A 14651-nucleotide genomic window follows, 5' to 3' on the forward strand; every position below is an offset into this window, starting at 1 on the left:
CCTTTTTCCAGTCACCAGAGACTTCACCTGACAGCCATGACTTTGCAAATACGATTAGAGAGTAGCTCAACAACTACATCAGCCAGTTCATTCAGGACTCTGGAATGCGTAGACTTGTCCACATTCAGTCTTATCATGTGGTCTTGAACTTGCTCTTTGCCTACAGCGGGAGGGACTTTGTTCTCCCAACCCCACCCAGAGGTTCAGGGACACAAGAGACATTGGAAGCCTGACTGAGTGAGGACTGAGGCAAAGAACTCACTGAGTATCTCAGCCTTCTCCAGGTTTGTTGCAGCCAGTTCTCTCTCCTAATTTATCAGAGGGGGTACACTCCCTGGCCTTTCTTTTCTAATGTCATGTACCTGCAGAATCCCTCATCACCAAGTTCAATTCCATTTGTGTCTTGGCTTTTCTGATCCTGTCTCTGCATGTCTAGACATCATCCCTATACTCTACCCAGACCACACATTCCTAAATCCACTCCCTGTACATGCCCTTCTTTTCCCTCAGTTTGAGCAGCAAGTCCTTGCTCAGCCATGCTGGTTTACTGTTTCTCCTGCTTGATTTCTTAAATGTAAGGATGGAGAGCTCCTGCACTCTGTAACAAAGATGTCTTCAAAAAGTTGCCAGCTGCATTTTATTCCTTTGTCCCTAAAAACAGCTTTATTATTTGTATATGATGTATGCTCTCGTTTTCATTAAGCTAAGATTCATTAAGCCAGATTTACATTGGTTTTAAGTAAGATTAGGATTTGGAATTTCAGATATCCACTCTACCCTAATGTCAGATGCAAACAATGGCAGGGGTCTCAGTTGTTCATAATGTGTTCTCGGCACAGGTCTGTTCAGCTCATGCAAGGAATAGCAGTGATGGTCTTTATTATAAAGTTATGCTCTTGCAGTAGCTGTTTCCTGCTGTATAACATTAAAAATAATTATTAACTCTGTTTCACATTCAACACAACAGTAAAATTGCAACATTTCTGGCTTCTTCCTAGATGTGCATGAAAGTCAGTCTTGATTCTACATGCCCCTCTTATTTTCAGTCCTCAAATCAGTTATGAGCCTTGGTGCTCATTAACTACTTGATGCAGATTGTTCTGCTTTTATTTGTTTTTAAAGTATATTTCATTAATTTACATGCACCAGTATGCATATTAAGATATAAGCTAAAACTATCATTTATATGGTGGTAGCGATCCATCAATTGAGAGCAGCCTCGTAGCTGGATGGTATTATAGTAACTATAATCTATGGACAATTGCCATGTCTTAACAACCATAATACTTCCACTGTTCACCTTCACTGAAATTTCAACAAAGACTGCAAAATCAGGGTTTTTAGAATAGAGGAAACTCTGGTGAGGCAACCTGCCAGGCACACAGAATACCACACATTAAGTATATTGCAAACTACGCAGGAGATTTTCAGAAATTCAAAATCTTACATTGACAATGCAGAGTAAACCTCAGAAAAAGCATATAATTTCATGCTCTACTCCTGAGCTTCACAGAAAGGTGAACTGAAAAATGGATATAATGAAATCCTTCATTATCATTACATCAAAGTTTCTTTTCTATGTTTTAACTCTTATATTTTCTAACCTACAGATCAGTTGCCCTTGCAATCAGACCCTGTAAATTTTACAAGTATTTTCAATTGTTTGAACCCGCAGCCTATCTGCTTATGATCACGCTGAGGATAACAAGCAGAGGAACAACCAGGTCCAGGTCTGCTCCTGACCTACTTCACCCTGAGACGAGTTTCCACTCTTCGCACCCATGTCCCCTTCTCACACTCACAAATACACACACATAATTCTACTGCTTTCTCTTCACAATGACAAGCTGCAAAGGACTGGGAGAACAACAAGATACTGAGATAAGAAATCAAATACAGAGAAGAATCATCATCTCCAAAATTATACTACAAGGAAAATTTACCTCAAAGTCATCCCTTCACTCAGGGTAGAAGATGACCTGGGAAACAGAACTTTAGGGTAAATTCTCCATTGCATTTTCATAATTGATAAGTTTATGTGCAGTTAAATACAGTAGTTCTGAAACCTGTGTGTTCGTAGGTTGTTTCTTTCTTTTTTCCATTGCACAACATCACAGATTTTTTATTTTTGCAATATTTACTGCATAAACAAAAAATAACTGCAGCTTTAATTTTTAGGTGTTGACAACAGCAACAATAGTAGCAACATTTAAGAAAATGATTATAGCTGTATAACCTCTTTGCTGGCAGTATCTCCACAAGACTTTTCACTGATTCCCAGTTAGAATTAAAACAGATATCCATAAAGAAGACTTTGTGCAAATACTGAGATTAAAACAAAGAACAAGTCACAGAAAATATCAGTGTTAGCATTTTGATTCAAGAATTAACCTGTGGCCTGTTATTTTATTCCCATGGAACACTGCTTCATACTGCGTTAACTGCAATGGCTCTATGCCACCAGCTACAGAAGTAGGGATCAGGTGAGAGCTGACTAAAGCAGGAAACACAAAAGTTACTTCACTCTAAAATCTAAGTCACGAATGACCACCTCATTCTTCACTCAGCTTAGCTACCACAATATGCACAATGGCTACTGAGAAAGGCAAGGGAAAAACTACAGGGAAAAAAAAAGATCTATATCTTTTAAGTGAAATATTAGCTTTTAAATTCATTCACAAACTACATTAGTTTCCAGCTACTCTATTTGCCCACCAAAGCCACCGATGCAGTGTTAGTGAACTGCAGTTATGATTAATGCAGACTCATTACTGCTGAAAAAGCAATGAGATGCTAAAATTTCCACACCACATGACTACTCATTTACCATTGAGGGGTCTGTGGGTGAAGAAAGCCCCTCATCAGCATCCTCCTTGATAACATCCTAGCAACAACAAAATATTATGGTTTGGGTAAAATGATCAAGGGCTAAACAAAAAATATGAAGTAAATAATGAATGAGAATGATCTCATAATAATACATAACTTGACAGAAACGTATTTATTTTCTGTTAGTGATTAAAGATTTTAAAACCTTTTGATAGCTTTCCTCCATGTAACAATATCCTAGAATTAAACCACTGACAAGTAAGGCTTTTACTGCCTCTGTTTTGTGGGATTTTTTTAAGCTTTCTTTAGTTCTTAACTCCATTTGAACAACCATCTGTCAGTAAAATAAATATTCTTAATAGGAATTGTATTATTCTATAGGAAGCCAGAGAAGTCTGTTTCTTCTTCCTTTTCAACAGGTAAATAAAGCTGAATTACATATACTTACAAAACAAAGCTAAAACTATTGCACGCTACAGACAAAATGTATTTTGTTTTACTTGAATATTTAAAACATTGCTTTTAAGTTATTTGGCCTTTCAGTTTGTAGAAAACTTTACAACATGAAGAGACATAATTTTATTTTCTCCAGATGTCATAGAATTTGTATTATTATAAAATTTGAATATAAATTTATCACTGGCATTCTCTTCTTCTAACACTGTACTGCATCAATTTACTGCAGCACAGTTGGCACATTCACTGAAATGCTTTCCTGCCGATATTACAGGTTAAACTCCTCCAATCTTGATACCTGCATGTTAGAATTTGTTTTCAACTCTAAGAAGCTTCTAAAGTTAAAACAAAATACATTTTACATTACATATCAATAACACCTTTGCTTAAACTGTTTATAAAATAGAGCTTTTACTTGTCTAATACTGCATCACCATTAACAATTTTCATTTACATTATTCACTATACTTATTGTCTAGGTTAGTATGTGAATTAACCTTCAAAATACTTACTAGGCCATTGCTCTGATCTCTGGACAAACTCGTTTTTAGTGGACGTGAGATGAGATGAGAACTGCCAGGGTAATACCTTGGCATGTAAAGACATGGGGCAAAGAATGGCTATGGAAAAAAAATAAATGTAACAAAAAAAAGGGACAAACAATTACACAAATCAAAATGTAATAACAAAAGAAAACTTATTTCAACAAAACATATTCCATAGTTGAGTTTAATAAAATGAAAAGAGCAATTATTAACAGTGTTTGTTACTTCTTGCATTTAGCAGAATTCAATCAAAAGCTCTGGAGTTCTTCAAAACCCCACAGCAACTGGCCCTCCCTCCCCCCACTGCTCACCCCAAAGTCAGCAGGTGCCTCACCACGGCTTGCAGGAGGAGAGTTAGGGTGCTCATAGTAGTTACACACTAACAGCTGTTTTGAAAACGTGATAAGGTTACACACTTCGAATATTTCTCATTCATCTCAGAGCTGCTGAACTCATAATCAGATTTTCAGTAAAATGCAAAATGCTTCACAGTACCCGGAACAGTTGTTCAAAAATAAAAGTGAAATTAATAAGTGATTGTTAACAAAGTCATTTCTAAGAGATACAGGCATCTAAAAATCACAAATTACTTCGTTTTGATCAAAGTACTCCATATGCTGCAGTCCTTCAAGTGCTAAAATCAGCTGCACAAACATCCTTCCTGAAATCCACGTGGTACCCACTGGCATGCCACTGAAATGTGTGCATGTGTGTACATTTGAGAAACACAAACCTTACAACTGGTAACATATTAAGAAAGGCTTTTCCAATACTGTTAAATTTTGTTTTTGACCTAACTATGAACTTGAATTAGGTTTTGAAGTAAAGACCTTCATTTCCTTGTGAATTCCCTTTTAAGGCAATGTAATGGAAAACCAACAGTCTTCAGACTTCACGAGAAAGAGAATTACAGAACTCTTTACACTCAATTCTTTACTGAGTTCTTCAAAAGCAAAGAAGAAGAAAAAAACAAACAAACAAACCAAAACCATACTGGTGTTTTTATACATAAAATTTAAGAATTATACTACCCTGCTATGTATCAAACAAAACATACTACTTGGTTTATGTTTCTGCACATGACAAGACTTTAAGTAGTCAACTGCGTCAAATTTAGTGTAGACTAAACCATGTTACAACTCGATGGCCAATGTATGAGAGGGGAATAAAACTTGTGGAAGTATCCCACTCTGGATTTATCAATAAGGACAAAAACAAATCAAAACAAACCAAGAAAGCATTCTGTGTTCAGAAGCAGCAGTAAATTAACGGGGAGATGGAAACCTGATTCATGTGTGCATCAAACAAGATGGCATAAGCACCAACTCTGATTAATTACGAAGAAATACCAATGTTCTATTCTTAGTTGCATTGCACGCATTTTCAGGTTATTACCACAAAAAGTTCACATGCTCTTCCAACGTACAAAGATGCATGGTATGCACTGTTATCATTACTCAAAATGTGGGAGTTGTTTCTTCTGTGGTTTTCAACTTGAGTTGGCCAAATAGGCAGGAGGACCAATGCCTAAGCTTTGTCTCATACTTACTGGTTAGTACAGGACGATTCAGAAAATTCACTGCCATGAGACACCTGCTCTATGGTATCTCGTGGAAATAAAACTCTTCTCAAAAAGAGTTTGTTATTTCTCGAATAATTAAATGCTTCCGTTTTCCACCAGCAGCTTAAACCACATGGAAAACCCACAAGCATGAGATGCTTAATTATGATACCACATTCACATGCCTAGCTCTCACTGCAGACTACCCTCTGAAACAAAGTGAGCACCTGTTTTTCAGTTGCGAGTCATCAAACTACGAAGCAATGAAAAAATTTGTCCAATAAGGCAATTATACCACAATTTGCTTCACAATTTCTAATTATGCCTCATGCCCGCTTCAGCTACTTCACTGCTTTCCACCTGTGGAATTAATTCTCCAATATCAAATTTTTAACTCTGCAGTTTCAACTCACAAAGTATAAGACGACAGGTATAGTGAAAACATGAGATCAATATAAATACATACTGGGCATAAACCAGCACACAGCTGTTCTCCAAGTTTACAGATAGCCTATAAATCATAAGCACAGCCCAGGTATCAAAGAATGTGCTGCTATACCAATGTAAATAAAATAAAATAAAATCCTTACATGTCATAATTTCTAGTTCCCACTCAGTTACTTTAGACATGCCTACTGCTCTGATCTTCTCCATTAGAAACATGAACCATCAACAATGGTTCGTGACAGCAGCGATTTAGGGAAGCTGAACTCGAGACCAACTTGTCACCAGGGAACCTGACAGGGGTAAACTGTTAGCTCTCTATCACTGTCAAAAACTGAGAGTGAAACTGCCAAGTTAAAGAGCTGCTGAATCGGACCATAGCACAGCAATGCACAGGGAGAATGGGGCCTTAAACCAAAAAATGAAGAGATGATGTGACTGGAAGTTCAAGAACATAACACAGGAACATCTGAAGAACAAAGAGAACATAAGTGTAGTATTTTCTGAAGACAAGCAACACGAGCTTTCCAAAAGAGCTCAAAGGTTTGTTTTGTTTTTTTTTTCCTTAAGAACAAACGATCACTTATAAACAACAAGACAGAAACTATTATCTGGTCAGAAAAAGGCAATGTATTCATCCTAGGAACTTAAGAACACTTTGCCATAAAATTCAGACATCTCCAGAGCAGTATTTGACCCCTCTGTGCTGTGTCATCCAGGTGTCCAAAGACCTTCTTCAGATAATTCATTGTTTAGAATAGCCTAATCATCTGTGCTCTTTTATTAAATACCGTTCTTCCAGAAGTGAAAAGTGATTGAAAATGCTCTCAGAAAACCTACTATTATAAGGTTCTCACTATTTATCTCAGTATGCAGTGTTTTATACCTTAGAAAAGCAGTATAAAATTCCATAGAGGAAGACCAAAATAAAAACACTTGAGTCTTAAAAAGGAAAAAAAAAAAAAAAAAAAGCCTGGAAGTCCATGTATGTACTTCATAAAAATGAACAAATGAAATACTTGTAAAAACAGCTCATGATTCACCAATAATTGCTTTTTTTATTGATTATTAGAGCCATAAAAAACATCTAAGTTTCAACTGCAAGTTACCACATACTTAAAACCTTTTCATGTGCAGGAACAGACAAAAACCAGGGCTTCCAATTAAACACGCACTTGAATTAAGTGAGTCAGCATCAGCAGGAAGATTAATAAGACAAGCATTTCTCAGTGTTGGGCAAAGAACACGTCACTTTAAGTTATTTTAAACAGAATAGTATATATGCTCAATATAGTGTCAATATAAGAATACTTTTAGAACAAATAAAAGACTCTGTGCTAAATATACTCTCTTCTGCCTTGGTTAATGAACATTAAGGAACAACTCAATCTTTTTCCCCAGCTTATTAGATTGAACCTTAACCTACTACCATATCTCACTACTTAAAACTGCATACAGGAGCAATCTATGACTTATACCCACTTTCTGAATATTTTTTTCTCTCTGATAACATTGCAGGAAAAAAAAGGAAAAAATAAGGTTTAAAAATAGAAAGTTAGAATTTACTTGTGGAGCGCACTCCAATTTTAAATAACTACAAACTAAATCCCTCTAAGTAGATCAGTACTATGAATGTCATTGTAAAATGCATCTAAAAAGGCATTCTTATAAATGGCTGTCTCACCTATTTATACCTTCATAAACTATTTTTTTTTTATCGTTGTACCAAGTTATCTTACATTGTTTAGATTCAATCCCATTATATAGTAAAGCACTGCAGATTACATGTGAGCCTTGTCTAGGACTATGTTTTCTGATGCCCACAAATAACTCAAAATTATATGGTTTACGCAATTTATGTTAATTCTTTAAACTAGTGCAGCGCTGGTTATGGGTAAAGATCCCAGAATAACTTTAAAAAGAGATAAAAGGGAAGACATGTCTGGATATGTTCTTGTTGGGCAGCTCCTCCAAAGTTGCTGCATTTTATATTTTTAAGTTTCTGTAGTTTACCTAATTTACCAAGGAAAAAAAACAGGACCTTCTCTAATGACTGTAAGCAAGTATGTGAAGAAGTGTGCAGAATTTACCATTTAAAAAGCAGTGTAGGTATATACATGTAAAGGGTGCCTGCAATATACCCTACAACTAAGCAGCATTATCTTAGTGTGTTTGACCTTTCTTCCCTTTGTGTAATACTCTAAGCAGTTGACCTCATTTCCCTACAAGACTATATGAGCAAACATCACTGCAAAATGTACTGACTTTTGGACAAAGCTCCATTTGTAAATATTATCTGTGTGGGTCTTTTAAACACTTCATAGACGTCACACACAATACTACCAGGTTAAATGAGAAGAATGTGAATTGGTTCTTGATTATTTACCCGATTGTAGAATGGATGCTGAGGTCCTGTCATACCACTATAGTAACTGCTGTGAGGTTGGGGTGATAGAACTCCACTGTTGAAGGGTCCATTGAAAGAGGCTGTAGAAGAGCAGGCTGATGAAGGCTGGCTGAACAGAGACGCTGCTCTGGCAGGTGCCTCATGTAAAGGCAATGTGGGATAAGGAAGTCCTATATTCATTTGATCTCTTGCAGCACGAACATCTGAAGAACAAAGGTAAAAGGAGAATGAGATTGAGCCTGAGATACTTGAACAAGTTTTGATTTGTTTGCCCACTGTATCCAGTTCTGGGCCCTTCAGTGTCAAAGAGGTGCAGACATACTGGAAATAGCCCACCAGAGGGCTCAGACAGAAGATCCTCCTGTGAGGAGAGGCTGAGAGAGCTAGGGTTGCTGAAGCTGGAGAATAGGAGGCTCAGAGGTATCCCACCAATGTACAGAAATACCTGGAGGGAGGGGTGCAGAGAGGATGGAACCAGGCTCTTTTCAGTGGTGCCCAGTGACAGGACAAGAGGCAATGAGCACTTACTAAAACACAAGGGGTTCAGAACCTACTTAGGATACTGTCAGACCAGAAACTCATAAGGATCCCATTTTAAATTTAAAGATCAGGTTTTCTTTAAAGTTTCAGCATCTTTACGCAAGGAGAAATATTAGCATGCCTTGTTTTTACCAGATCAAACAGCAACCTCTGTCATATTAGAAGTCACATTAGTCCACTTCAGCAGTTGGCAGAGTATTTACTGTCAAGCACATACCTCAGTCTAACTTCACTTTTTGAGACTACAAGCTAGTAATAACAACGAACAACAGTCACCCTATTAGCAATTTAAATATTATCCTAACACAGACTAAAAAAAAATGACTGGCAGGTACCAACTGCACAGGTGTCTAGCAGGGAACACATCAGATTGGAGACATTCCATTCTATTTCACTGGCTTCAGTTCTAAAAGACCTGATGCTACCTGAAATTGTTAAGAACTACTTGGAAGTAAATCTCTACAAATAAAATATCATTGTGATACATGTACTGTTTTCCCACAACTGCTAAAGCTATCTTTGAATCAATCATTAACAATATTTTGTCCATTCTGAAGAGCTGCTTTAGTCTAGTATGATTTGGCCTGTAAAACTGAACAATTTGCTACTGAAGTCAGGTCAGATGACATGAAGGTCTGAACTGATGAACACCTCAGAACCTGTGCAATATGCAAAGTAGCTCTACCTCAATTATCACTTTCTATTTATTTGAAAAAACGCTTACCTGCAATGATTTCTCGTAGTTTGGGATCTAGGTTGACAGTACATGGCAAAAATGTTCTTACATCACGTGCTACAAGAACAGGTGTTCGTGAAGATAAAAATACTTCAAAGTTCCGTATATCTCCATCAATTTCAAGCAGTGGCTCAACATCTTTAGTTGTAGGAATATTCTTTGAAATTCTGGAGAGAGAATAATGGATAAACAAACCACAATATTTAGAATATGGTTATTCATTGAAATCAGCTCAGGAATTTATAGCTCTAACTTCATATCCAAAGTAATGGCAAGTTAACACATCAGCATTAACCTGAAGTATTCATTCAAGTTCTAATACACAAATTAGAAATTACACAGTTAAAATTCCAACTTTCAAACTAATATTTCTTCCAACAGGAACAGCCCAGTTTCTTAGACAATGATCAGAACCCAACCATGTGAGATTTCATGGTAAATAAGCGTTTGTTTCCAACTAACTCACCTTCTAAAACAAGATGCCACAAGTACACCAACAAACAAAAACAAACAAAAGAGATCAACAAAACAGTGAGACATGGTCTCATCAATGCATTATGACTACTGGCAAGCAATGGTGCTTTTCTGTTTTTTTTCTGTGTATGTGTTTTGTGCTAGGATTTTTGTATGCTCTCATATAAAGGAGTTTCATGGAGGAATGAGTAGTACTAAATGTTTGCCTTAATGTGAAAAAAAGAAAACACTCCAAACAAAATCTGGTTGGATCTGAAATATATATTTTAATATAGCTACATCTATAATTAGCTGAACTATCTTATTTCACAACTGGTTAGCTTTTAAAAACAATGACTTTCTTCTTTGATCTTTATTTTACGTCTCCTACGACTTCAGGTACAATGGGATTATTCCCCACCTGGAATACTGTGTCCAAGTGTGGAGCCCCCAGTACAAAAAAGACAGAGAGCTGTTGGAGAGGGTCCAGAGGAGGGCCACGAAGATGATCAGGGGACTGGAGCACCGCCCCTATGAAGACAGGCTGAGGGAGCTGGGCTTGTTCAGCCTGGAGAAAAGAAGGCTGCAGGGTAACCTCATTGCAGCATTTCAATACCTAAAGGGAGCCTACAGAGGGGAGGGGAATCAACTCTTTGAAAAGGTAGATATCAGCAGGACGAGAGGAAATGGTTTTAAGTTGAGGGAGGGGAGATTTAGGTTGGATGTCAGGGGGAAATTCTTTACAGAGAAAATGGTGAGGTGCTGGAACAGGCTGCCCAGAGAGGTTGTGGATGCCCCGTCCTTGGAGGTGTTCAAGGCCAGGTTGGATGGGGCCCTGGGCAGCCTGGTCTAGCATTAAATGGGGAGGTTGGTGGCCCTGCCTGTGGCAAGGGGGTTGGAGATTCATGATCCTTGAGGTCCCTTCCAACCCTGGCCATTCTGTGATTCCAGAAATAAAAATGGCAAATTTACACAGAATATTTAGGATTTAGTATTAAGAGGAACTCAGGATCAGTGCTAGATGCCTGAAGTGCAACTCTTTTACATCAAAAAAGCATTTCAGCTGTGTGCAAATCTCTCACTCTGATCTGTTGGGACTGTCTTGTGCTATACTAAAAGTAAAATTAAGACATTCCTGTTAATTTTACCAAATATTAAAGAAAATAGCTAAATGGATCACGTACCTAACAAATGGATGCTTCTATACTGTGCTTTTATAAGCAGCATCTACAAATAACTCCTCGTTCTTCACATCAAGAGTGAATGGTCAAAAGCCAGAAAAATTTAAGACCACAGACATTATCAAAGTAAAACCTGTCCAGTCAGCAAAATCTGATTATGTCAACTTTGCAAGTCTGGCTATTATGTTAGTTTTATATTAGGCAAAGTTGAAAACCCTAGGTGTAAATGTACATGAAATGAATTTTTAAATGAAATACCATAAATTTAATTAACGTACATTTCAGTTATGCATATTTATTTTCAGTATTCCAGACAAGAGTTTAAAACAAGCAGAACGAAGATTAAGTCAGTACTGAAGTCAGGGACTAAGGAGTTACAGAGTGGCCTATTTCAACACTTGAATCTACAAAATAAAATGCTGAAAGAGAATGTGACATAGATTTAAATAAAATACACAGCTGATGAATCACATGAAACAAATTAGCTGAATTTTAATGCCAGCTCTACTTAAGTATGAATGTGAACAGTGTTCTGAATATGACCAACAAAGCTTCTGTTCAGAAGCCAGTAGCCCACTGCTGGTGTACAGATTGAAGTCTCTATTCTAACCTCCTGAGCTCAATGCCTTAAACTACGCCTTTGAAAGAAATTTTATGTAAATGATAATCTTCTGGCTAAGAGCCACAGGAATGGTATGTGTCTGTACTTCTTAGATAAAATATATATATATATATATAAGGTTAGCATGTAAAGCACTTCAGGAGTTAGTTTTTCCAGAATATAAGTACACAGATCTAAGAATTAAGCTCTATGAACACTCTATTCTCATTGTCAGGCTAGATACTGCTGAGGGAGAAAAATTGCTCTATCAATCACAAACATCAAAAAAAACTGTCAGCGTTGCTGAATGTCTGTTTCTGCGAAAAACTACCACAAAACACAAAAAAATAGGGCCTAAAACAGAACGTTACATTGATAAAAGCTTAAAAATTCATTCTCCTATGCCTCCGATGGCCTTACCACCAGCAGCCATAATTAAAAGCTGCCTTAGAGTGGATTAAGGTGTATTCCAATGAATGTCCAATAATGGTTTCCTCAAGAAAATATTTAAAATACATACTGGTAAATCATTTGAATATTCCATTCAAAAGACTCTGAATTTGCTTCAAATCTTTTCATTTTTGCTCATTTTTACATTTCCAAGACCGACTGGAAAATAACCACCGTGGTCCAGCAGCAATGAGTGATGCCAGCACAGGCTAAGGCAGATGCTAGGCCATCAGGCTCTACATGGCACAGCATGCTTGCCACCACCTTCTGCAGGAGAGGTCACCACCAGAGGACATGCTCCTTCACCACCAAGCCAGGTGGCGGTCAAATGGAAGAGACTTTGCACAGCTCCACCCATGCAGGAGGCTGTGTTATGCCCACATTCCCTGTTTGGTCGGGTCAGGACCCTGAGGACACCAGCAGGCCAGGCCCTATATCACCTCTGAGCTCCAGGCCAGCCCTCACACAGTGCAGCAGAGTAACCTGGGATTAGACCGCCGTGATAAAAGCCATGAGAAGTATCACTGGGTGCTATTACTGCTTGACTCGCAGTGCAGGCCTTTGCCCTTGGTTCTTGCCAAAGCTGCATCTATGCACGTTACTGGCCTTGGCCTCAACCCACTGACTTCTTCCTGCCATGATCTAGTGGCTACAGACACTCCCAGGGATCACTGGAATGTTTTCTGGCTTGGCCAGAGGCAATGCTCCTCCCATTTGAGTACCACCAGACTGCAGCCCCTGCCAGTGAGGACAAGGCCCTGCCTTGCAGTCACTCACTCCACCCAGCTGCTCCCCAGCAGGCAGACAGCCTTCTCTGCACAGCTCAGATCTGGAAGGTTATCCCCACTGCCCTTTCCAGGCCTCTCCCCCTGACTGCAAAAACAAAGACATTCAGCAAGTTCATCTTCAAACACGTAAAATAATTTCCCTCAGCTGCAGCTAGTACCTAGGCAAGTAGGAGTCATTTAACTTATGCACGCCATAAAAAGCAACTGACCTAATTAATTACAATTATTAAGAAATAATTAGAGCAACAAAAGGCACAAGCAAGAAGGCATGTCATGTTTTACTCGTAATGTGCCTTTTAAGTTTTTCTTTTGATATAGTTTAAGTCAAAACTTAAAATAGTAACTTAAGATGATGAAGTAATTTTCTCTCTCAAAATGATACAAAACCATTTTTCCTATAGGTCTGATTCTAAGGAAAAGAAAACCCTTGAAAATGTTGGCCATTCTCAAATGCAAGACAAAATTTATGCTTAATAACCTGGTCATTTGATATCTATTCTCTAATAGATAATAAACTAATACCACTGATTTAATACTTTGAAGTTGTGTATCCTATTTGTTTTGCACCTGGTCAAAATAGCAACGGTGTCTGCAGGCACAAGGGTGTATTTCTTCCAGATTATAAGTTCGTATACAAAACACTCCACAAAATTTATAGTACTATCAATCTATCAACAATAGCACTTGAAATACTCTTCAAGCTGCAACAGGTAGCTTGGACATTAAAAAGAACATTTGCTCATATACAAACTTGTATAAAGACAGGAATAAAAGGTCATCACACACAATAATAAAACAGAGGAAATCAATGTTTTACTTTAATAAAGACAAAAAAGGAAAGCTATGGTTTGACATCGCTGCCTAGAAAGAAAATTATAACCCCCTTGGTGCATATTAAGCAGTACAGAGACTTTACTGAACAGATGCAATAGCTATTTAAAAACTCCTATTACCATAGGTATTCAGGAAAGCTTTCTTTGCAAAACCAACTATCCTAGCCAAGTAACGCTAGATAAAGCACTTCTTCTGAGTCTTCTGGTTTTGATCACTCCAGAAAGAAAAAGCATTTTCTTAGAAGATGGATAGTTATTAAACTTCTAATCTCCCATGCCCAGTATCATGATCTACCACTGAGTCCTATTACAAAGGTCAGATTTTAATTTAACTTTCCAGAATACATCCTATGTCAACGTTCTTTTTAATTAAAAAGCGTTAATAGAGTTTAAAATGCCTGGATTCATTTACAACTTTACAGTGCTATTTGAATTAGAGAAGGCAAAAAAGAACTTTTTAAAAGATATACTTATTACATAAATAGAAAAGCAGCAAAATGGAGTAGTAAAGAATTTAAGGCTGCTCAAAACTGCTGCTGCAAACAAAAAAAGTAATTGTATCTTACTAATTAGACGTCCAATAGGATCACTCACACAAGTAAAATATGAGAATACTGTATTAATCCATTTTCAGTATTTTACACCACCAAATGTCATTTACAAAGCTTCTTTAAGGCTTTGCGCCTTTCATTCTTTTATTCAATACCTTTACCTGCAGGATTTTAGATTTCTAGCAAACATTTGCAATTTCTGTAGGATATGAAATCACAAGGATATGAGCCACTGCTATTGTGTAGCCAAAATAGGCATTTCCAGACCACCACCTT

The 14651-nt window shown here is 37.4% G+C and overlaps 1 protein-coding gene across 6 annotated transcripts in view; it reads right to left on the reverse strand.

Moving 5' to 3' along the window:
- Positions 1–14651, reverse strand: part of KIDINS220 (kinase D interacting substrate 220) — a 61620-nt gene that overhangs the window by 9321 nt on the left and 37648 nt on the right. For 4 of the 6 annotated variants that reach the window (XM_090136352.1, XM_090136353.1, XM_090136351.1 and 1 more), the window contains 4 exons: positions 9507–9685; positions 8222–8445; positions 3798–3905; positions 2828–2884 (listed from right to left, as the gene is read on the reverse strand). In XM_090136352.1, coding sequence (XP_089992478.1) covers positions 2828–2884; positions 3798–3905; positions 8222–8445; positions 9507–9685 — 568 coding nt within the window. The remainder of the gene's footprint in view (positions 1–2827; positions 2885–3797; positions 3906–8221; positions 8446–9506; positions 9686–14651) is intronic. The other 2 variants (XM_031611203.2, XM_031611206.2) reach the window with 2 other exon arrangements.

Source organism: Phasianus colchicus, chromosome 2 (genome assembly GCF_987193195.1).
Source record: "Phasianus colchicus chromosome 2, bPhaCol1.hap1.1, whole genome shotgun sequence".
In the NCBI taxonomy this organism is placed as follows: Eukaryota; Metazoa; Chordata; class Aves; order Galliformes; family Phasianidae; genus Phasianus; species Phasianus colchicus.